Source organism: Pelophylax lessonae (assembly GCF_965119305.1).
Source record: "Pelophylax lessonae genome assembly, chromosome: 2".
Classification (NCBI taxonomy): Eukaryota; Metazoa; Chordata; class Amphibia; order Anura; family Ranidae; genus Pelophylax; species Pelophylax lessonae.
In genome coordinates, this window is record NC_138769.1 from 265,503,273 (window position 1) to 265,521,194 (window position 17,922).

Below are 17,922 nucleotides of genomic sequence, written 5' to 3' on the forward strand. Positions count from 1 at the left end.
TTGTTGCAGATTTATTAAAAAAGAAAAACTGAAATATCACATGGTCCTAAGTATTCAGACCCTTTGCTCAGTATTTAGTAGAAGCCCCCTTTTGATCTAATACAGCCAGGAGTCTTTTTGGGAAAGATGCAACAAGTCTTTCACACCTGGATTTGGGGATTCTCTGCCATTCCTCCTTGCAGATCCTCTCCAGTTCTGTCAGGTTGGATGGTAAACGTTGGTGGACAGCCATTTTTAGGTCTCTCCAGAGATTCTCAATTGGGTTTAAATCAGGGCTCTGGCTGGGCCATTCAAGAACAGTCACGGAGTTGTTGTGAAGCCACTCCTTCGTTATTTTAGCTGTGTGCTTAGGGTCATTGTCTTGTTGGAAGGTAAACCTTCGGCCCAGTCTGAGGTCCAGAGCACTCTGGAGAAGGTTTTTGTCCAGGATATCCCTGTACTTGGCCGCATTCATCTTTCCCTTGATTGCAACCAGTCGTCCTGTCCCTGCAGCTGAAAAACACCCCCACAGCATGATGCTGCCACCACCATGCCTCACTGTTGGGACTGTATTGGACAGGTGATGAGCAGTGCCTGGTTTTCTCCACACATACCGCTTAGAATTAAGGCCAAAAAGTTCTATTTTGGTCTCATCAGACCAGAGAATCTTATTTCTCACCATCTTGGAGTCCTTCAGGTGTTTTTTTAGCAAACTCCATGGGGGCTTTCATGCCTCTTACACTGAGGAGAGGCTTCCGTCGGGCCACTCTGCCATAAAGCCCCGACTGGTGGAGGGCTGCAGTGATGGTTGACTTTCTACAACTTTCTCCCATCTCCTGATTGCATCTCTGGAGCTCAGCCACAGTGATCTTTGGGTTCTTCTTTACCTCTCTCACCAATGTTCTTCTCCCCCGATAGCTGTTTGGCCGGACGGCCAGCTCTAGGAAGGGTTCTGGTCGTCCCAAACGTCTTCCATTTGAGGATTATGGAGGCCACTGTGCTCTTAGAAACCTTAAGGGCAGCAGAAATCTTTTTGTAACCTTGGCCAGATCTGTGCCTTGCCACAATTCTGTCTCTGAGCTCTTCAGGCAGTTCCTTTGACCTCATGATTCTCATTTGCTCTGACATGCATTGTGATCTGGAAGATCTTAGACAGGTGTGTGGCTTTCCGAATCAAGTCCAATCAGTATAATCAAACACAGCTGGACTCAAATGAAGGTGTAGAACCATCTCAAGGATAATCAGAAGAAATGGAAAGCACCGGAGTTAAATATGAGTGTCACAGCAAAGGGTCTGAATACTTGGGACCATGTGATATTTGTTTTTCTTTTTTTAATCTGCAACAATGTCAACAATTCTGTGTTTTTCTGTCAGTATGGGGTGCTATGTGTACATTCATGAGGAAGAAGAATGAACCTAAATGATTTTAGCAAATGGCTGCAATATAACAAAGAGTGAAAAATTTAAGGGGGTCTGAATACTTTCCGTACCCACTGTATACTTATTTATTTATTGGAATCTAGAAGATTTTACACAATTTGGATGTGTGTATATATGTATGTATGTATATATATATATATATGTACAGTGGGTACGGAAAGTATTCAGACCCCCTTAAATTTTTCACTCTTTGTTATATTGCAGCCATTTGCTAAAATCATTTAAGTTCATTCTTCTTCCTCATGAATGTACACATAGCACCCCATACTGACAGAAAAACACAGAATTGTTGACATTGTTGCAGATTTATTAAAAAAGAAAAACTGAAATATCCCATGGTCCTAAGTATTCAGACCCTTTGCTCAGTATTTAGTAGAAGCCCCCTTTTGATCTAATACAGCCAGGAGTGTTTTTGGGAAAGATGCAACAAGTCTTTCACACCTGGATTTGGGGATCCTCTGCCATTCCTCCTTGCAGATCCTCTCCAGTTCTGTCAGGTTGGATGGTAAACGTTGGTGGACAGCCATTTTTAGGTCTCTCCAGAGATGCTCAATTGGGTTTAAGTCAGGGCTCTGGATGGGCCATTCAAGAACAGTCACGGAGTTGTTGTGAAGCCATTCCTTCGTTATTTTAGCTGTGTGCTTAGGGTCATTGTCTTGTTGGAAGGTAAACCTTCGGCCCAGTCTGAGGTCCAGAGCACTCTGGAGAAGGTTTTTGTCCAGGATATCCCTGTACTTGGCCGCATTCATCTTTCCCTCGATTGCAACCAGTCGTCCTGTCCCTGCAGATGAAAAACACCCCCACAGCATGATGCTGCCACCACCATGCTTCACTGTTGGGACTGTATTGGACAGGTGATGAGCAGTGCCTGGTTTTCTCCACACATACCGCTTAGAATAAAGGCCAAAAAGTTCTATTTTGGTCTCATCAGACCAGAGAATCTTATTTCTCACCATCTTGGAGTCCTTCAGGTGTTTTTTAGCCAACTCCATGCGGGCTTTCATGTGTCTTACACTGAGGAGAGGCTTCCGTCGGGCCACTCTGCCATAAAGCCCCGACTGGTGGAGGGCTGCAGTGATGGTTGACTTTCTACAACTTTCTCCCATCTCCTGACTGCATCTCTGGAGCTCAGCCACAGTGATCTTTGGGTTCTTCTTTACCTCTCTCACCAAGGCTCTTCTCCCCCAATAGCTCAGTTTGGCCGGACGGCCAGCTCTAGGAAGGGTTCTGGTCGTCCCAAACGTCTTCCATTTGAGGATTATGGAGGCCACTGTGCTCTTAGGAACCTTAAGTGCAGCAGAAATCTTTTTGTAACCTTGGCCAGATCTGTGCCTTGCCACAATTCTGTCTCTGAGCTCTTCAGGCAGTTCCTTTGACCTCATGATTCTCATTTGCTCTGACATGCATTGGGATCTGGAAGGTCTTATATAGACAGGTGTGTGGCTTTCCTAATCAAGTCCAATCAGTATAATCAAACACAGCTGGACTCAAATGAAGGTGTAGAACCATCTCAAGGATGATCAGAAGAAATGGAAAGCACCTGAGTTAAATATATGAGTGTCACAGCAAAGGGTCTGAATACTTAGGACCATGTGATATTTCAGTTTTTCTTTTTTAATAAATCTGCAATAATGTTAACAATTCTGTGTTTTTCTGTCAGTATGGGGTGCTATGTGTACATTCATGAGGAAGAAGAATGAACTTAAATGATTTTAGCAAATGGCTGCAATATAACAAAGAGTGAAAAATTTAAGGGGGTCTGAATACTTTCCGTACCCACTGTATATATATGTATATATATGTATATGTATGTATGTATGTGTATGTATATATATATATATATATATATCAGATTTAATTGGATACACTGTTTATGCACAAAAATACAAAAAAGACAACTGCGCTAATGAAAATTGTAAAAACAGCTGCAACTTCAAGTGTGACTAACACCCCCACAAAGTATATAAAAATAAGTCACGCTAAACAATGTGAAAATATGACCCAAATAAATGTCCATAAACAGTCCAATGAGGAATAACCACCGAGATCCCAATGGTAATATGCTTACCAGAAGAACATAAATTTGATGCCAATAGAACAGAAATCCCAACAGGAACAAGGACCTGAAGAGTTCTACTGAGGCTGGGACAGAGATTCTTAAGGGACCATGATAAATGGAGATTTCATTGAATACAAAAAACAAACGCCATAGCGTAAAACCAAACAAAAATAGTGTATAAAAAAAGAAAAGGGAATAAACTCACAATAAGGAATGTGAGGCCATCACCATAAGTGTATAATCAAAAAGTGTAACGGAGGCAAATGTAGGTACTCCTTACCAGAGTAAAGGTGATACAAACACAAAAGCAATAGCCTAAACCAATGATGTTCTCCAGTACACACGCTCCTTGCCAGAGTGAATGGGATCACACATATATCCACATGGGTAGGCAGATAATGTAGCAGTCCAAGGAACCTCTGATAGTCCCAGATAGGTGTAGGGTAAGACTTCCACCAAAAGTAACACACAGGTTAGATACTCCTTACCAGAAGTGCGTAATAAGGCGCTCAATACAATAACTGTGCAGGAACTCGTGATACCATCACCCGTACAGGCGCTCCTTACCAGATAATAATGTATGACACGCGTATAGCAAACGGGGCCAGTGGATATGGCACTCCAATCGGACCTCAGATGTTGTCAGAGCGGGACTCAGGATAGCAGCAAAAGCGGGCAAATGTCAGCCAGAAAGGACAAAAAAACGCCATAGCATAAAATCCCACAAAATTTAATATAAAAGAGAATCGCACTTACAAACAGGTAAAAGAACAAGCTCTCAGGGAAATGTGTGAAGCCGCCAGCCGGATGGCTCCGCTCGCCCGTACTTCCTAGATGCTGGGGGTGACGTCAGCCTGTGGTGACCAGACGCGTTTTGTCACAGATGACGTTATCAAAGGGGTTTGATAACGTCATCTGTGACTAAACTCATCTGGTCACGGCATGCTGACGTCACCCCCAGCGTCTAGGGAGTACGGGTGAGCTGAGCAGTCTGGCCGGCGGCTTCACACATTTCCCTGAGAGCTTGTTCTTTTATCTGCAAGTGCGATTCTCTTTTATATTACATTTTGTGGGATTTTATGCTATGGCGTTTGTCCTTTCTTGCTGACATTTGCCCGCTTTTGCTGCTATCCTGAGTCCCGCTCTGGCAACATCTGAGGTCCGATTGGAGTGAAAATTTTCTATCCATTTACAAACCTCTTTCCAAGCCTGTAGACTTTACCTTACACGTTAGCTGTGTGTGGGGAACAGTGTCAAATGATTTTGCAAAATCCAAGTATACAGGCATACCTCGATTTTAAGTACACTCGCGAGTACAGACACAGCCTGGTCAGCTTGGCATGGCACTACTCCCGGTTTTTTAACTTTGGTGTCTATGGGAAATCTTGGTCAGTTTGACATGGCACTGCTCCCAAACCATAAGTGACAGGGATACCAAACATGGGGAGCACCGAGAGGGGACCCAGGACTACAACATATCCTATTTGTGGCCAGCCTGCTTGCCAAGGTAATCTACCATATCATAGTCCTGGATCCCCTTAACATGCTCCCCAAGCTTGGTGTCCTTGTCAGCAGTGCCATGTCAAGCAGACAAGATTTCCTATGGAGCTAGTGTATTTACATGCATTGAGAAATGAAAAAATGTATTGCTTCACTTTAAGTACATTTTCGTTTTACATACATGCTCTGGTCCCATTGTGTACTTAAAAGTGGGGTATGCCTGTACTACAGTGCTTTGCAAAAGTATTTGGCCCCCTGGAACTTTTTGACCTTTTGCCACATTTCAGGCTTCAAACATAAAGATATAAAACTAATTTTTTGAGAAGAATCAACAAGTGGGACACAATCATGAAGTGAACGAAATTTATTGGATATTTCAAACTTTTTTTTTAACAAAAACTGAAAAATTGGGCGTGCAAAATTATTCAGCCCCCTTAAGTTAATACTTTGTAGAGCCACCTTTTGCTGCGATTACAGCTGTAAGTCGATTGGGGTATGTCTCTCAGTTTTGCACATTCTTCCTTGGAAAACAGCTCGAGCTCAGTGAGGTTGGATGGAGAACGTTTGTGAACAGCAGTTTTCAGTTCTTTCCACAGATTCTCGATTGGATTTAGGTCTGGACTTTGACTTGGACATTCTAACACCTGGATATGTTTATTTGTGAACCATTCCATTGTAGATTTTGCTTTGTTTTGGATCATTGTCTTGTTGGAAGACAAATCTCAGTCCCAGTCTCAGGTCTTTTGCAGACTCCATCAGGTTTTCTTCCAGAATGGTCCTGTATTTGGCTCCATCCATCTTCCCATCAATTTTAACAATCTTCCCTGTCCCTGCTGAAGAAAAGCAGGCCCAAACCATGATGCTGCCACCACCATGTTTGACAGTGGGGATGGTGTGTTCAGGGTGATGAGCTGTGTTGCTTTTAAGCCAAACATAACGTTTTGCATTGTTGCCAAAAAGTTTGATTTTGGTTTCATCTGACCAGAGCACCTTCTTCCACATGTTTGGTGTGTCTCCAAGGTGGCTTGTGGCAAATTTTAAACAACACTTTTTATGGATATCTTTAAGAAATGGCTTTCTTCTTGCCACTCTTCCATAAAGGCCAGATTTGTTCAGTATACGACTGATTGTTGTCCTATGGACAGAGTCTCCCACCTCAGCTGTAGATCTCTGCAGTTCATCCAGAGTGATCATGGGCCTCTTGGCTGCATCTCTGATCAGCCTTCTCCTTGTATGAGCTGAAAGTTTAGAGGGACGGCCAGGTCTTTGTAGATTTGCAGTGGTCTGATACTCCTTCCATTTCAATATTATCGCTTGCACAGTGCTCCTTGGGATGTTTAAAGCTTGGGAAATCTTTTTGTATCCAAATCCGGCTTTAAACTTCTCCACAACAGTATCTCGGACCTGCCTGGTGTGTTCCTTGTTCTTCATGATGCTCTCTGCGGTTTAAACGGACCTCTGAGACTATCACAGTGCAGGTGCATTTATAAGGAGACTTGATTACACACAGGTGGATTCTATTTATCATCATTAGTCATTTAGGTCAACATTGGATCATTCAGAGATCCTCACTGAACTTCTGGAGAGAGTTTGCTGCACTGAAAGTAAAGGGGCTGAATAATTTTGCACGCCCAATTTTTCAGTTTTTTATTTAACAAAGTTTGAAATATCCAATAAATTTCATTCCACTTCATGATTGTGTCCCACTTGTTGATTCTTCACAAAAAAACTAGTTTTATATCTTTGATGCCTGAAATGTGGCAAAAGTTTGCAAAGTTCAAGGGGGGGCAAATACTTTTGCAAGGCACTGTACATCCGCAGCCACCCCTCTGTCCAAGGTTTTACTTGCCATCTCCTACAAAACTGGTTTGTTTGACAACTTCTGTCTTTCATAAATCTTTGTTGCTTTTAAAATATTTTTTTACAGCAAGAACTCATCTGTGGTCTTTTATTAAACTCTCTAGTATCTTCCCAACTATAGAAGTTAAACAAACAGGTCTTTAGTTACTTGGCAAAGACATTGATCCCTTTTTAAATATAGACACCACATTGGCCCTACGCCAATCTATTGGTACTATTCCAGTCCTTAACGAGTCCCTAAAAATTAGAAACCAAGGCTTTGAAATCCCAGTGCTCAATTTTTAGGATGCGTGGGTGGATGCCATCTGGTCCAGGCGCTTTATCCACCCTTCGGTTTAAATATTTCTGGACCATATCACTTTTGGGACTGTCCAAACCATCCTCATTATGACCATGAACTCCCCCATGTTCCTTAATGTACACAGAACTGAAGAAAGTATTTAATAAATTTGCCTTCTTTGTCCACAGTCACCCACTCCAGGCCTACATGCTCAGACCTAACCTAACCTTTTTTACGATTTTAATATATTTTAAGACAATTACCTCAATATATTTTAAGAATTTTTTGAGGTTAGTCCGATCTCTTGTCCCATCTTTTGCAATCTGTCATTTTTGAATTTTTGCATCCTTGATTTCCTTTCCAATGATCTTTTTTATTATGCACACCCATGTACATTTCCATCCATATTGCTTCAGACTCCTCACACTCTCCAACTAGGTCCTCTTTCACACTGTCTTTCTGAAAGCGAGCTTGGCCAGGGATATTAATAGCCCAGTCATGATAAGAATGAAGCCAAGATTCAACAATACCAATTAAATCCTAGTTCTCCTCGTGCACCAGAACTTCCAACTCTCCTATTTTGCTTGGCAGACTTCTGGCATTGTCACATTTTGCACACTTATTTTATTTTTGCATATTTTTAACCACATAACGACCGCTCACATTGCTGCTACTGCAGCAATGTGGCTTGTTATCGTCCAGCGACGTAGACCTATGTTGCTGCACTCCTCCCCTTGTGGGCAGCGCAGTCACAGTGGGAGTTGGGCCAGGGGAGGAGTGGCGGTGATCACCGCCGCTCTTCCCCGATCGTCGGGGAATCAAGTTTGGAGATCTTTTTTTTCTTACACAAGCGGGCGGATCTCCTAAGTGACAGGCAGGGTCAGATTGCAGGGTTCAGTATAGCTGAACCTGCGATCTGTCCCTGTGTCACTCAGTCACCTCCCCCCACACATGTCAGTAAGCACCAGGCATGCATTAACCCCTCCCTCTCCAATAAAATTAACCCCTTCCCTGCCAGTGTCATTTTTACAGTAACAGTGCATATTTATAGCACTGATTACTGTAGTAATGTCACTGGTACCCCCAAAAGTGTCAAAAATGTCAGTCAGGGGTCCGATCTGTCCGCCGCAATGTCAATGACAAATCTTTCCCTTAGTAAACGCAATAACTTTTGCGCAAACCTATCAAAATACACTTATTGCGATTTTTTTTTTTTTTTTTTTTTTTTTTTTTTTAAATGTAGCAGAAAACAAATTGGCCAAAAATTATACAATTTTGATTTTTACATTTTTTGGGGGAATTTCATATAAAAAAAAATGTGAAAAATATTTTTTAAAAATGTTCGCTTTTTTTTTTTTTTTTGTTTATAGCGCAAAAAGTAAAAATCACAAAGGTGATCAAATACCACCAAAAGAAAGCTATTTGTGGGGGGAAAAAAGGACGTAAATTTCGGTACGGCGTTGCATGACCCCGCAATTGTCAGTTAAAGTCGCACAGTGCCGAATCGCAGAAAGTGGCCTGGACGTAAAACAGCAAAATCCTCCGGTGGTTAATGGTACAAATGGTACCATTTTTAGTATTTTATACATTTTGATGCTGCCAGTGATGGTGCTGACAATATAACTTCCTGCATGTTGGACAGAGCATCATCATTCCCCACAGAGGAATATTGTCTGTCTCTCTCCTCATAGAACATGGAGACCGCAGTGGGGCAGCTCTGTACTGTGTTAATGACTTCTGGAGGCTTGATCCTGAGCAACTCTATATTGAGCATCCTTGCTATGAGGGCACTCAGGAGGTTAGTGGAGCCAGGAATATTGGCAGGGGACCTCCAAAGAGGAGTTTTGGGGCTGCTCTTTGCAAAACAATTACAAAGAGCAAGTAAAGTTGACATGTTAAAAGGAGAAATACCTTTACAATCACTTATAAAAGATTTAAATACAGTATACATATTTTGAGTACAGGCAGTCCCCGGGTTACAAGCATCTGACTTGCAAACAGAGAGACAACCGGAAGTGAGGAAATCTACCCCTAGGAAGGGAAATTCACCTCTAAGAGTGATCATGGGGAAAAATGTGTCTTCGCTGCAGCTTTATCACCAATCTGTTTCCACAACCCAACATTTTCAAAATCCAGTTGTCACAGGGACAAAGTGAGGTTAAATCTTCTATACATGGGCACAGACAGCAAAACAAACATTACAGGGGTGGTAACCCTTCCCTATGCTATCCAAAAGACCTAAATATTTGGCTGGAGCTACACTTGAAAAATTTACCTGTTCCCACTTACAAATTCAACTGATGATCAAACCTATCCTGACCTTATCCTGTTTGTAACCCAGGGACCACCTGTAGTTGGCTGAAGTTACGTTACACCAGTTTACCAACACCAACACTTGGGGAAGTATTACAATTTTTGCTTCCTGGGGAAGATTTTTCAATCTTTTTTTTTTTTTTTTTTCTCAGTTTAGTACTACTTGGTTAAGCTTGTGCATTACATTTATCCTTGCCTTTTTCCCTTTTCAGGCCAACTACATAGTATCACTTTTCAGAGACAAGAGGAAGATTATTTGAAACTGACTGTACGCTGCAGGCCCTGTATCTTTGTTTTGGGACATAACTGCAGTGCCCGAGGAAAGGTGGTTAATGCGCTTTTGGGTGATCCTCTTCTGCCAGTTGGAACCTGCTGTGACCCAGAGACCTGTAAGAGGAGGCGCATACGTTTTAGACACGGGAAACAGACTTTGGTGAGTTTGGCACTGCCTGAGCAATATGAACTAGTTCATCAGCTGGTAGCTCATCAAGGGAAATGGGACACCATTCCTGAAGAGGATTTGGATATACCAGAGGATGAAGAAGACCCTGCACACAGATTGGCTGAGCTGGAAGTAACCTTGCCTTACCAATTGCTGCAGGTACGTGTGTTTTAGATATGTTCTAAAACTTAGAGTAGTAGTGTATTAGAGAGGCTCTGTGAAATTAAAAGTAAAGTTACAGTAATTTGTACTTTCCTAGATGTTTCTGATCACTGGTTTGGATGCTAAATACCGCCATACAGCAACCTATAGAGTTGTCAAAGTGCTAAATGAAATCTAGGGTCCCAAAATGTGACCACGTGTAAGCATATTGCATTGAAGTAGAATTGACCAGTTTTAGCCAGTCTATTCTCGGTGCATAGAAAAGCCACCATTCTACTTTACGCATCTGTTATGTAATGAACAGTGAACAGGCTTCTACTGAAGTTTCTTCTTTATACCTGGCTTTAGCGAAGGCACCAGACTAGACTGTTTCTTTGTAACTCCGTGATTCTTCTTTGTAACTCCGTGATTCTTCTTTGTAACTCCGTGATTCTTCTTTGTAACTCCGTGATTCTTCTTTGTAACTCCGTGATTCTTCTTTGTAACTCCGTGATTCTTCTTTGTAACTCCGTGATTCTTCTTTGTAACTCCGTGATTCTTCTTTGTAACTCCGTGATTCTTCTTTGTAACTCCGTGATTCTTCTGATGAAGATATTTATATTCTGAAAGAACATGAGACAATAATGGAAAAATTTGACCGTTTACATCAGCAAATTTGCTTTCTTTGCTTAAATTGAGGAACAGGATGTTTGATATGTATCTTGTATAGGTGAGTGCTCTAGTGCTTGTCTTCTATGTGAGGTAGAGGTATTGATCTTGATTTACAGCAAGAGAATTCTTGACCTTGACTAGCATTGGCTCTTTAAATGGTTCAGGCCTTGGTTTGTGTGCATTTTTTTTTGTTTTTTTTCTTTCCAAGAAGCTCCAGCCAGTGTTAAAATTAAACCTGATCTCCTGACAAACTGCTAAATACAGATGAAATGCATATATAAGAACAGTTTTTTTTACCTTAGTTTTTTTTTTCCTTTCCATCCAGGCCAGAGGTTTACACAGCTGTCACGCAGCCAGCCTGGGGACAGTGTTTCTCTGCTGCAGTTAAAGCGTAACTCCACTTTTGTTGAAACACATTCCTCTCTGGGTGATCTATGTACTTTACAAAGATTATAACATACTTTGTTGCAGATTCCTACCTTTTTTTTGTTCTGAAGAAATAATTTTGTTCCTCTGTGCTGAGTGGGTCAAATGGGAGTGGTTTTATAATCTATCCGCTGTGACAGCTGCAGGGCTCTAATAGGGAAATCTGCTGGGCCTGCATCTTTTAGACAGGTTTCTATTGGGTATCTCACCAAAAATGAAATTTTTGCTGCAGGGGATTTCAGAAATCTGACTTTTATCTTAGGCAGTCTTCTAGGAAAATTGTTGAGCCAATCACACAAGCAGGAAATTGTTACTGGGGTGTGGTCAGTACACATTCTGTGTACAGAACCGATCCAGGTAGCCATATTGCATTGCTTTTTCAGAAAAATACAACAGCTGCCGATAGAAAAGGAAAGGTAATTTTTAATAACCTTCAGTTACAATAGGAATTGTCGCAATTGTATACGCTGTGTTTTTTTCTTTACTGTATTTGCTAATTTTTCCCCCACATAAGTGAAGTTACCCTTTAACCACTTAAGCCCCGGAAGATTTTACCCCCTTCCTGACCAGGGCCTATTTTGGGATTCGGTCACTGCGTGAATTTAACGGACAATTGCGCGGTCGTGCGAAGCTGTACCTAAACGAATTTGACGTCCTTTTTTCCCACAAACCAAGCTTTCTTTTGGTGCTATTTGATCACCTGTGCGTTTTTTTTTTTTTTTCTATCATGCGCTATAAACAAAAAAAGAGCGCCAATTTTGCAAAAATAACAATTTTTTCAAATTTTTTTTAAATTTGATATTCCCAAAAAAAATGTAAAAAATCTAAATTTTTTAACATTTTCGGCCAATTTGTTTTATGCGTTTGTTTTATGTGTGGATATGTTTGGTAAATAAAATCGCTAAAAGCGTATTTTGGTTTGTGCAAAAGTTATCGCGTTTACAAACAAAGGGAAATATTTTTGTCTTTTTTTTTTTTTTTTTTTTGAGTAATGGGAATCTGCAGTTTTTTTTTTTTGCGGGACTGCGACATTGCGGCGGACAGATTGGACCCTTGACTGACATTTTTTACACTTTTGGGGTTACCAGTGACATTACTGCAGTAATCAGTGCTATACATATGCACGGTTACTGTAAAAATGACACTGGCAGTGAAGGAACTCTATTGGAGAGGGAGGGGTTAAGTGTGTGCTAGGGGCGTGTTTCCAACGGTGATCGGCTGTGGCTACTAGTGTAAGAACAGAGATCAATGGTCCTACATAGTAGAACCGTCTGATCTCAATTCTTACACAGGGAAGAATGACTGACAGCTTTGTTTTACATTAGCTGCCTGCCTTTCTTCCGGTGTAACAGACGATCGTGAGTGCCCGGCGGACCTCGCACGCGCGGGGGGGGGGTCCGTGACCGCGCCTCCGGCGGCGCGCGCTCCCTCCCTAGAGCCTCACAGGCTAGCAACGTAGCCCTACGTCGCTTTGCCTGTGAGGGGCTGACTGCCGACGTAAATAGTCGCGCGGCGGTCGGCAAGCGGTTAAAGTGTTACTAAACCCAGGACACTGCATTTACTATATCTGGTCTCCCACTGTACACAGAACATGGACATTTTCTAAAAATATTTTAGTAAATATAAACTGCGAATATATAAAATACCATTTCTCAAGTCGTCTTCCAGGGCAGCATCTGAGAGATTAGGTCTCCTCCCCTTAAATAGGAAATGCATCATCCACCATTTTAAAAGACCGTCTCATACCTCGGTGCCTCTGTTCTTGTGGTTTTTTTTTTTTTTTTTTTTCCTCCAGACCAACAAGCAGTTTTTTTCTTCTGGGCTCTGTTCTAGTTGCAAGGGCTTCCCCATCTGACAGCCTGCACAAACCTCTAGGGAGGTTAGGAAGCTTCAAGACGGCCAGCTAGAGGACCCCCCTCAGGGTTGCTCCCACTGGGCGGTGTAAGCAACTGTGACATGAGTCACTTTGAGTGGGGGGGCTCGTGGAACCCAGATTACTTTAGAGAGGTTGGGAAACTTTGTCCAGCTTCCCTGGCCCCTCTTATGTGTAAGTCCCCCCCCATCTGCAAGCATCGAATCGATGGCGCACTGAGTGTCTCACTCATTGCTGCAGGGCCAGGAGGCAGAGGGGCACTTTCCCCCCAGGCACTGCCTCCTCCCTGCTGTGATCTGGAGCATCTGGTGGACCAAGATGGCAGTGTCTTGCTCGTGGAATGTGGTGACATAATCACTTCTGACCGGCGCAATCTTGGTAGAGGTATGAGCGGATGTGTGGTACACCACACTTCTGGTTGCGTCACTTGCAGGTACATCCTGATTGGGTGCTGTGAGTGACATCCCTTCTGGTTTCGCCAAGGTGGTGTTTTTTGGGAACATGCAACCTTAATCTTACGGAGCCAGACATCTGCAGCAGGAAGGATAGAGCACACTATCAGCAGATATGTGTCCACCCATACTAATGATGGGGCAGTTGGAGGTGGGGCCCGGAGCAGGGGCAGGAAAGCTTTTAAGGAACATGTGTTGGATGTTTGCTTGAAGCTGACCATGTTGGATGCTACACAATCTTGCCCTTCAGAGCCTGCGAGCCAGGGCTGCTCCAAAGTAAGCCAGAGCATGCTGAGGCCACCTCTGTACTTGCCAAACCACTATGCACTTAATGCAAATTCATGGTAGCGATTTTGGTTAGGACCAGCAGCACGCATTCCCTCCTTAAGCATGTGCTTCCTATGAGGGCAAATGGCAGCCAGTTGGGCCAGAAATCTTTGCCAAAAGTTCATAAGCAAGAAAACCTATGTCAAAAGAATCCCTGGGAATCCTAAAAGAATTAGACTGTTAGGCTCCATGTACACGGGACGCTGGAAATGGCCGTTTAGGAGCAGTTGGGCGTTTTTTTTCAGAAGCCCCTGAACCCATCTACATTTTATCTTATCTGTCCATGTACACCAGGTCGTTTAGTCATTTGCAGGCAGTTGCGTTCAGTGACTTTTTTTTAGAACGCAATTATTTGCGTTCGAACGTGTGTTTCCCGGCGTTTCAAACGCATCCGAACGCGATGACCCGCGTTTAGCGTTCGCGTTTTTCCATTTTAAAGGGGAATAATTTTTTGGACCTCTAGGAACGGTTCTAAACACAAACGCCCACTAAACGCGGGTACAAACGCCACCGAACGGACGTTTCAAACGGCCTAAAAATTCCAGCTTTCAAAGGGACTTTTAACAACGTCCCGTGTACATGGAGCCTAAGGGAGGAGCAGGTGGCAACTTGGTCTGGTACCTGTATCAGCAGGGGCCCCCGGCAAGGCCAGTGGAGCTGGGTCCGGCAACTTCTTTCCTTGCAGCCCGGGGAGGGCTGCTCGTCTGCTACCTGGCTTTTTCAAAGTCTTGCAGCGGTGGTAAGGAGCCATGCAGAAAAGCTGGGTGGTACACGATCTGGTTTGGCCTGAGTCGCACCGCGCCCCTTGGCCGTCAGCACCCCCACCTCGAGTGGAGAGTTAGTCTGTCCAGGGCCGTGCCTACTTGATGTCGTAGGTATGGTGAGTAGTGTGTCGTTCCCCCCCCCCCCCCATAGCTCTTGCGGTCTCGGGGTTAGGTAGGAGCTGGCTTTGCCACCTACTCCAGTAAGGGGGATGGATGCGGTTATTGTTGACTGGGCTGTCCGGATCGCACCCGGTTTTTGAGCAAATTTCCAGCCCCCTGGGGATTAGTGAATGAGGCAGGGGTGCCTTTTGGGCTCCCTGCAGCGGTTATAGGCTTGAGGGGAGCGCATGTTCTGCGGGTCTGCACCTCACGTGGCTGGATCAGGCCAAAAATTGAGGCCGCAGCTTGCGGCTCTCCGGGTACCATGTCAAGCGGTCCGGGATGCCTGACCAAGCTGTCAATTCGCGTGGCCGGATCGGGCCAAAAATTGAGGCTGCGGCTTATGGCCTACTCGTGGCTGACAGAGCTGGCTGTCCCAGCTTCTACCCGATCTGTCCAAACTGCTGATCAAGCTGATAGTGCTGGCAGGGGACCCACGACAGGATCGGGCCCCAAATTTAGGCTGCGGCTTTTGGGCCTACTGGAGGCTGGCTGACAGAGTTGCTGACTAGGCAGTATGAGCTGCTGATCGGGGTGATAGTGTAGCAGATGGGCATCCTCCTTCCCACCTCCTCAGGGTGGTGGACACATGGACTGCCTTGCGCCCCCCTTAAACCAGGGGGGCGCCGTAGGGACGTTGTGTGGGGGTACTCTGCTGCCTTCGCATCTGCTGGCCCGTGTGACAAACTGCTGTGACAAAATTGTCGCACATCAGTGGGGTTGTTATAAACGCAATAATGGTAACCACAAATTGTGTGGCTAAAAAGGTGGTCGTAGACGTGGGCCTTTTTCAGCTCCAAGTTTTTTTTTTTTTCCTGTCCCTCAGGGTCGACTGACAAGGGCTTGAAGCCTTTCAGGGCCGCCTCTGGAAGATCCAAATGAACCTGGTCTGGCAAGCCGAGAGCGGGCTTCTCCAGACCCGTGAACAAGGATCCTTCAGCATGAAGGTGCCCCCTCTCCCATATTGGGGGCGGGGGGAGTCTTCGCTGGCATGAGAAAAGTGGGTCCAAGAAGTCATTCACGCCGGCTGCAAGAGGTTTTTTGCTTTCCCTGGCAAGATTTTTTCCTTCGAACTTGCACCTGTCCCCAGACAGCTTACAGGATCTGTTTGGGGCAGTGCAAGACCGGTTACATCAAGGGGTGATTGTCCTGTTTCCGACTTTGTAACGTTTTCAGGGTTTTTACTCAAACCTGTTCACAGTTCCCAGAAAGGAAGGCAAAGTGCGTCCAATCCTGGACCTCAAGATGCTGAACTCCTGTGTGCAGGTGCAGAGGTTCAGAATGGAGTCCATTCGCACCATGGTGGCATCCCTGCGTCGGAGTTCCTCGCCTCGCCAAAATCAAGGATGCTTACCTTCACATTCCATTATTTGCCAGTTACCAGCGCTTCCTCCGCTTTGCCGTGGGGAGGAGCATTATCAGTTTGTTGCGTTACCCCTTGGTCTCGCCTCTGCTCCTCGGGTCTTCACAAAAGTGTTAGCTCCTGTGCTAGCTTTGCTACGCCAAATGGGGATCGCGCTGCTGGGCTACTTGGATGATCTCCTCCTGCTCTGGTGGAAAACCTGGAGATCCCAATACGAACTCTGCGGGAGTTAGGCTGGATTCTGAATTTTCAGAAGTCTGCTCTGCTCTGGTTCTGTCCACAAAGCTCGACTATCTGGAGCTGACTCTGGACTCGGCCTTAGCCAGAGTGCTCCTTCCTCTGGACAAACTCCAGAAATTGCAGGCTGCAATTGATCTCCTGCTGTCCGGCTGATGGTCATCCCTCCAGACTTGCATGCGGTTGCTGGGCCTGATGGTGTCTATTTTCGAGGCGCAGTTCCATACGAGGTCCCTGCAAAGGGAGATTCTACCAAATGGGACATGACTGCAGTCTCTGGGCAATCGGATATGGCTGAGTCGGGGAACGAAGGTGTCCCTGATATGGTGGCTTCGATCTCCGGCACTTTGGCTGGGCAAATCCTTCCTCCCCTTGTATTGGACAGTGGTCACCACGGATACGAGCCAGTCCGGCTGAGAAGGCATCCTCAGCAGGCATTCTGCTCAGGGGATCTGGAGGCTGGAAGAGTCCATACTACCGATTCAATGTCTTGGAACTCCGAGTGATCAGACGTCTCGACCATTGGACGGATAGTCTTCAGGGTTGTCCAGTGCGCATTCAATCGGATGAGCCTGAAGTTGGGCTTTAGTGTCGGACCTTGTGTGTGGTGCATTTTCAAGTGACCTTCGTGCAGACGTGTATCCATATTAAAAGCCAGGACATAAGAGAAAGCCGATTTGCAAAATCATTGCACAGAGCAGGTAAGTAGGACATGTTTAAAATCTAAAGCTTTACAATCACAAGAACGTCCTTTTTTTTTTTTTTGAATGCCTAACTTTGGCCAAGTTTATCCACAATGCCGTGCTTGGAGTTTCTGTCCCATGCTTGTAAAAGCATTGGTTACATTTCTGTCCTTGCATCTAGACTCTTCCTTAGATATGGACAAAAGGGCGTATTGTTCCCATAGGCCTGAATTTGTTCCCATAAAATCCTTGCTTTAAGCGATTTCTGTATTCCTGATGTCTTTGCAGCCAGTATACTAAATGTACACTATCTGAGCATGAAATTGCCTATTTTCTAGCTCTAATTTTCATCTTGTATAGAGTTGTCAGTCTTACACTGAACATCCATTTCGGGAGGTCTTCTGCATATATTTTATACAGTATGTTTTTTAGTTTTATCAAAAAATGTTATAATCTCAACTTTATGGCCTGGAAAAACTACTAGTTTGTACCAGGCTTTAAAGTAGGTCTTTATTTACATCTAGCTCCGTTGTCTACAACAGTAATTTTTTTTTTTATTTTGATACGTGAATACAGGGCATGACAATTTTTATTTGAATCTAGGAGCCAGCTAAGTTAGGATCCACTTTCTTTTTTTGCCAGCAGAGCACGTACAGGATCTCACAAAAGTGAGTACACCCATCACATCTTTGTAAATATTTTTATCTTTTCATGTGGGAACACTGAAGAAATTACACTTTGCTACAATGTAAAGTAATGAGTGTACAGCTTGTAGAACAGTGTAAATTTGCTGTCTCCTCAAAATAACTCAACACACAGCCATTAATGTCTAAACAGCTGGCAACAAAAATCAGTACACCCCTAAGTGAAAATGTCCAAATTGGGCCCAATTAGCCATTTTCTCTCCCCGGTGTCATGGAACTCGTTAGTGTTTGAAGGTCTCAGGTGTGAA

At 44.1% G+C, this 17,922-nt stretch overlaps 1 protein-coding gene across 1 annotated transcript in view; it reads left to right on the forward strand.

Annotated features, from left to right (window-relative positions):
* Positions 1-17,922, forward strand: part of DSTYK (dual serine/threonine and tyrosine protein kinase) — a 237,629-nt gene that overhangs the window by 40,720 nt on the left and 178,987 nt on the right. Inside the window, exon 2 of the mRNA XM_082247304.1 lies at positions 9,644-10,032. Coding sequence (XP_082103430.1) covers positions 9,644-10,032 — 389 coding nt within the window. The remainder of the gene's footprint in view (positions 1-9,643; positions 10,033-17,922) is intronic.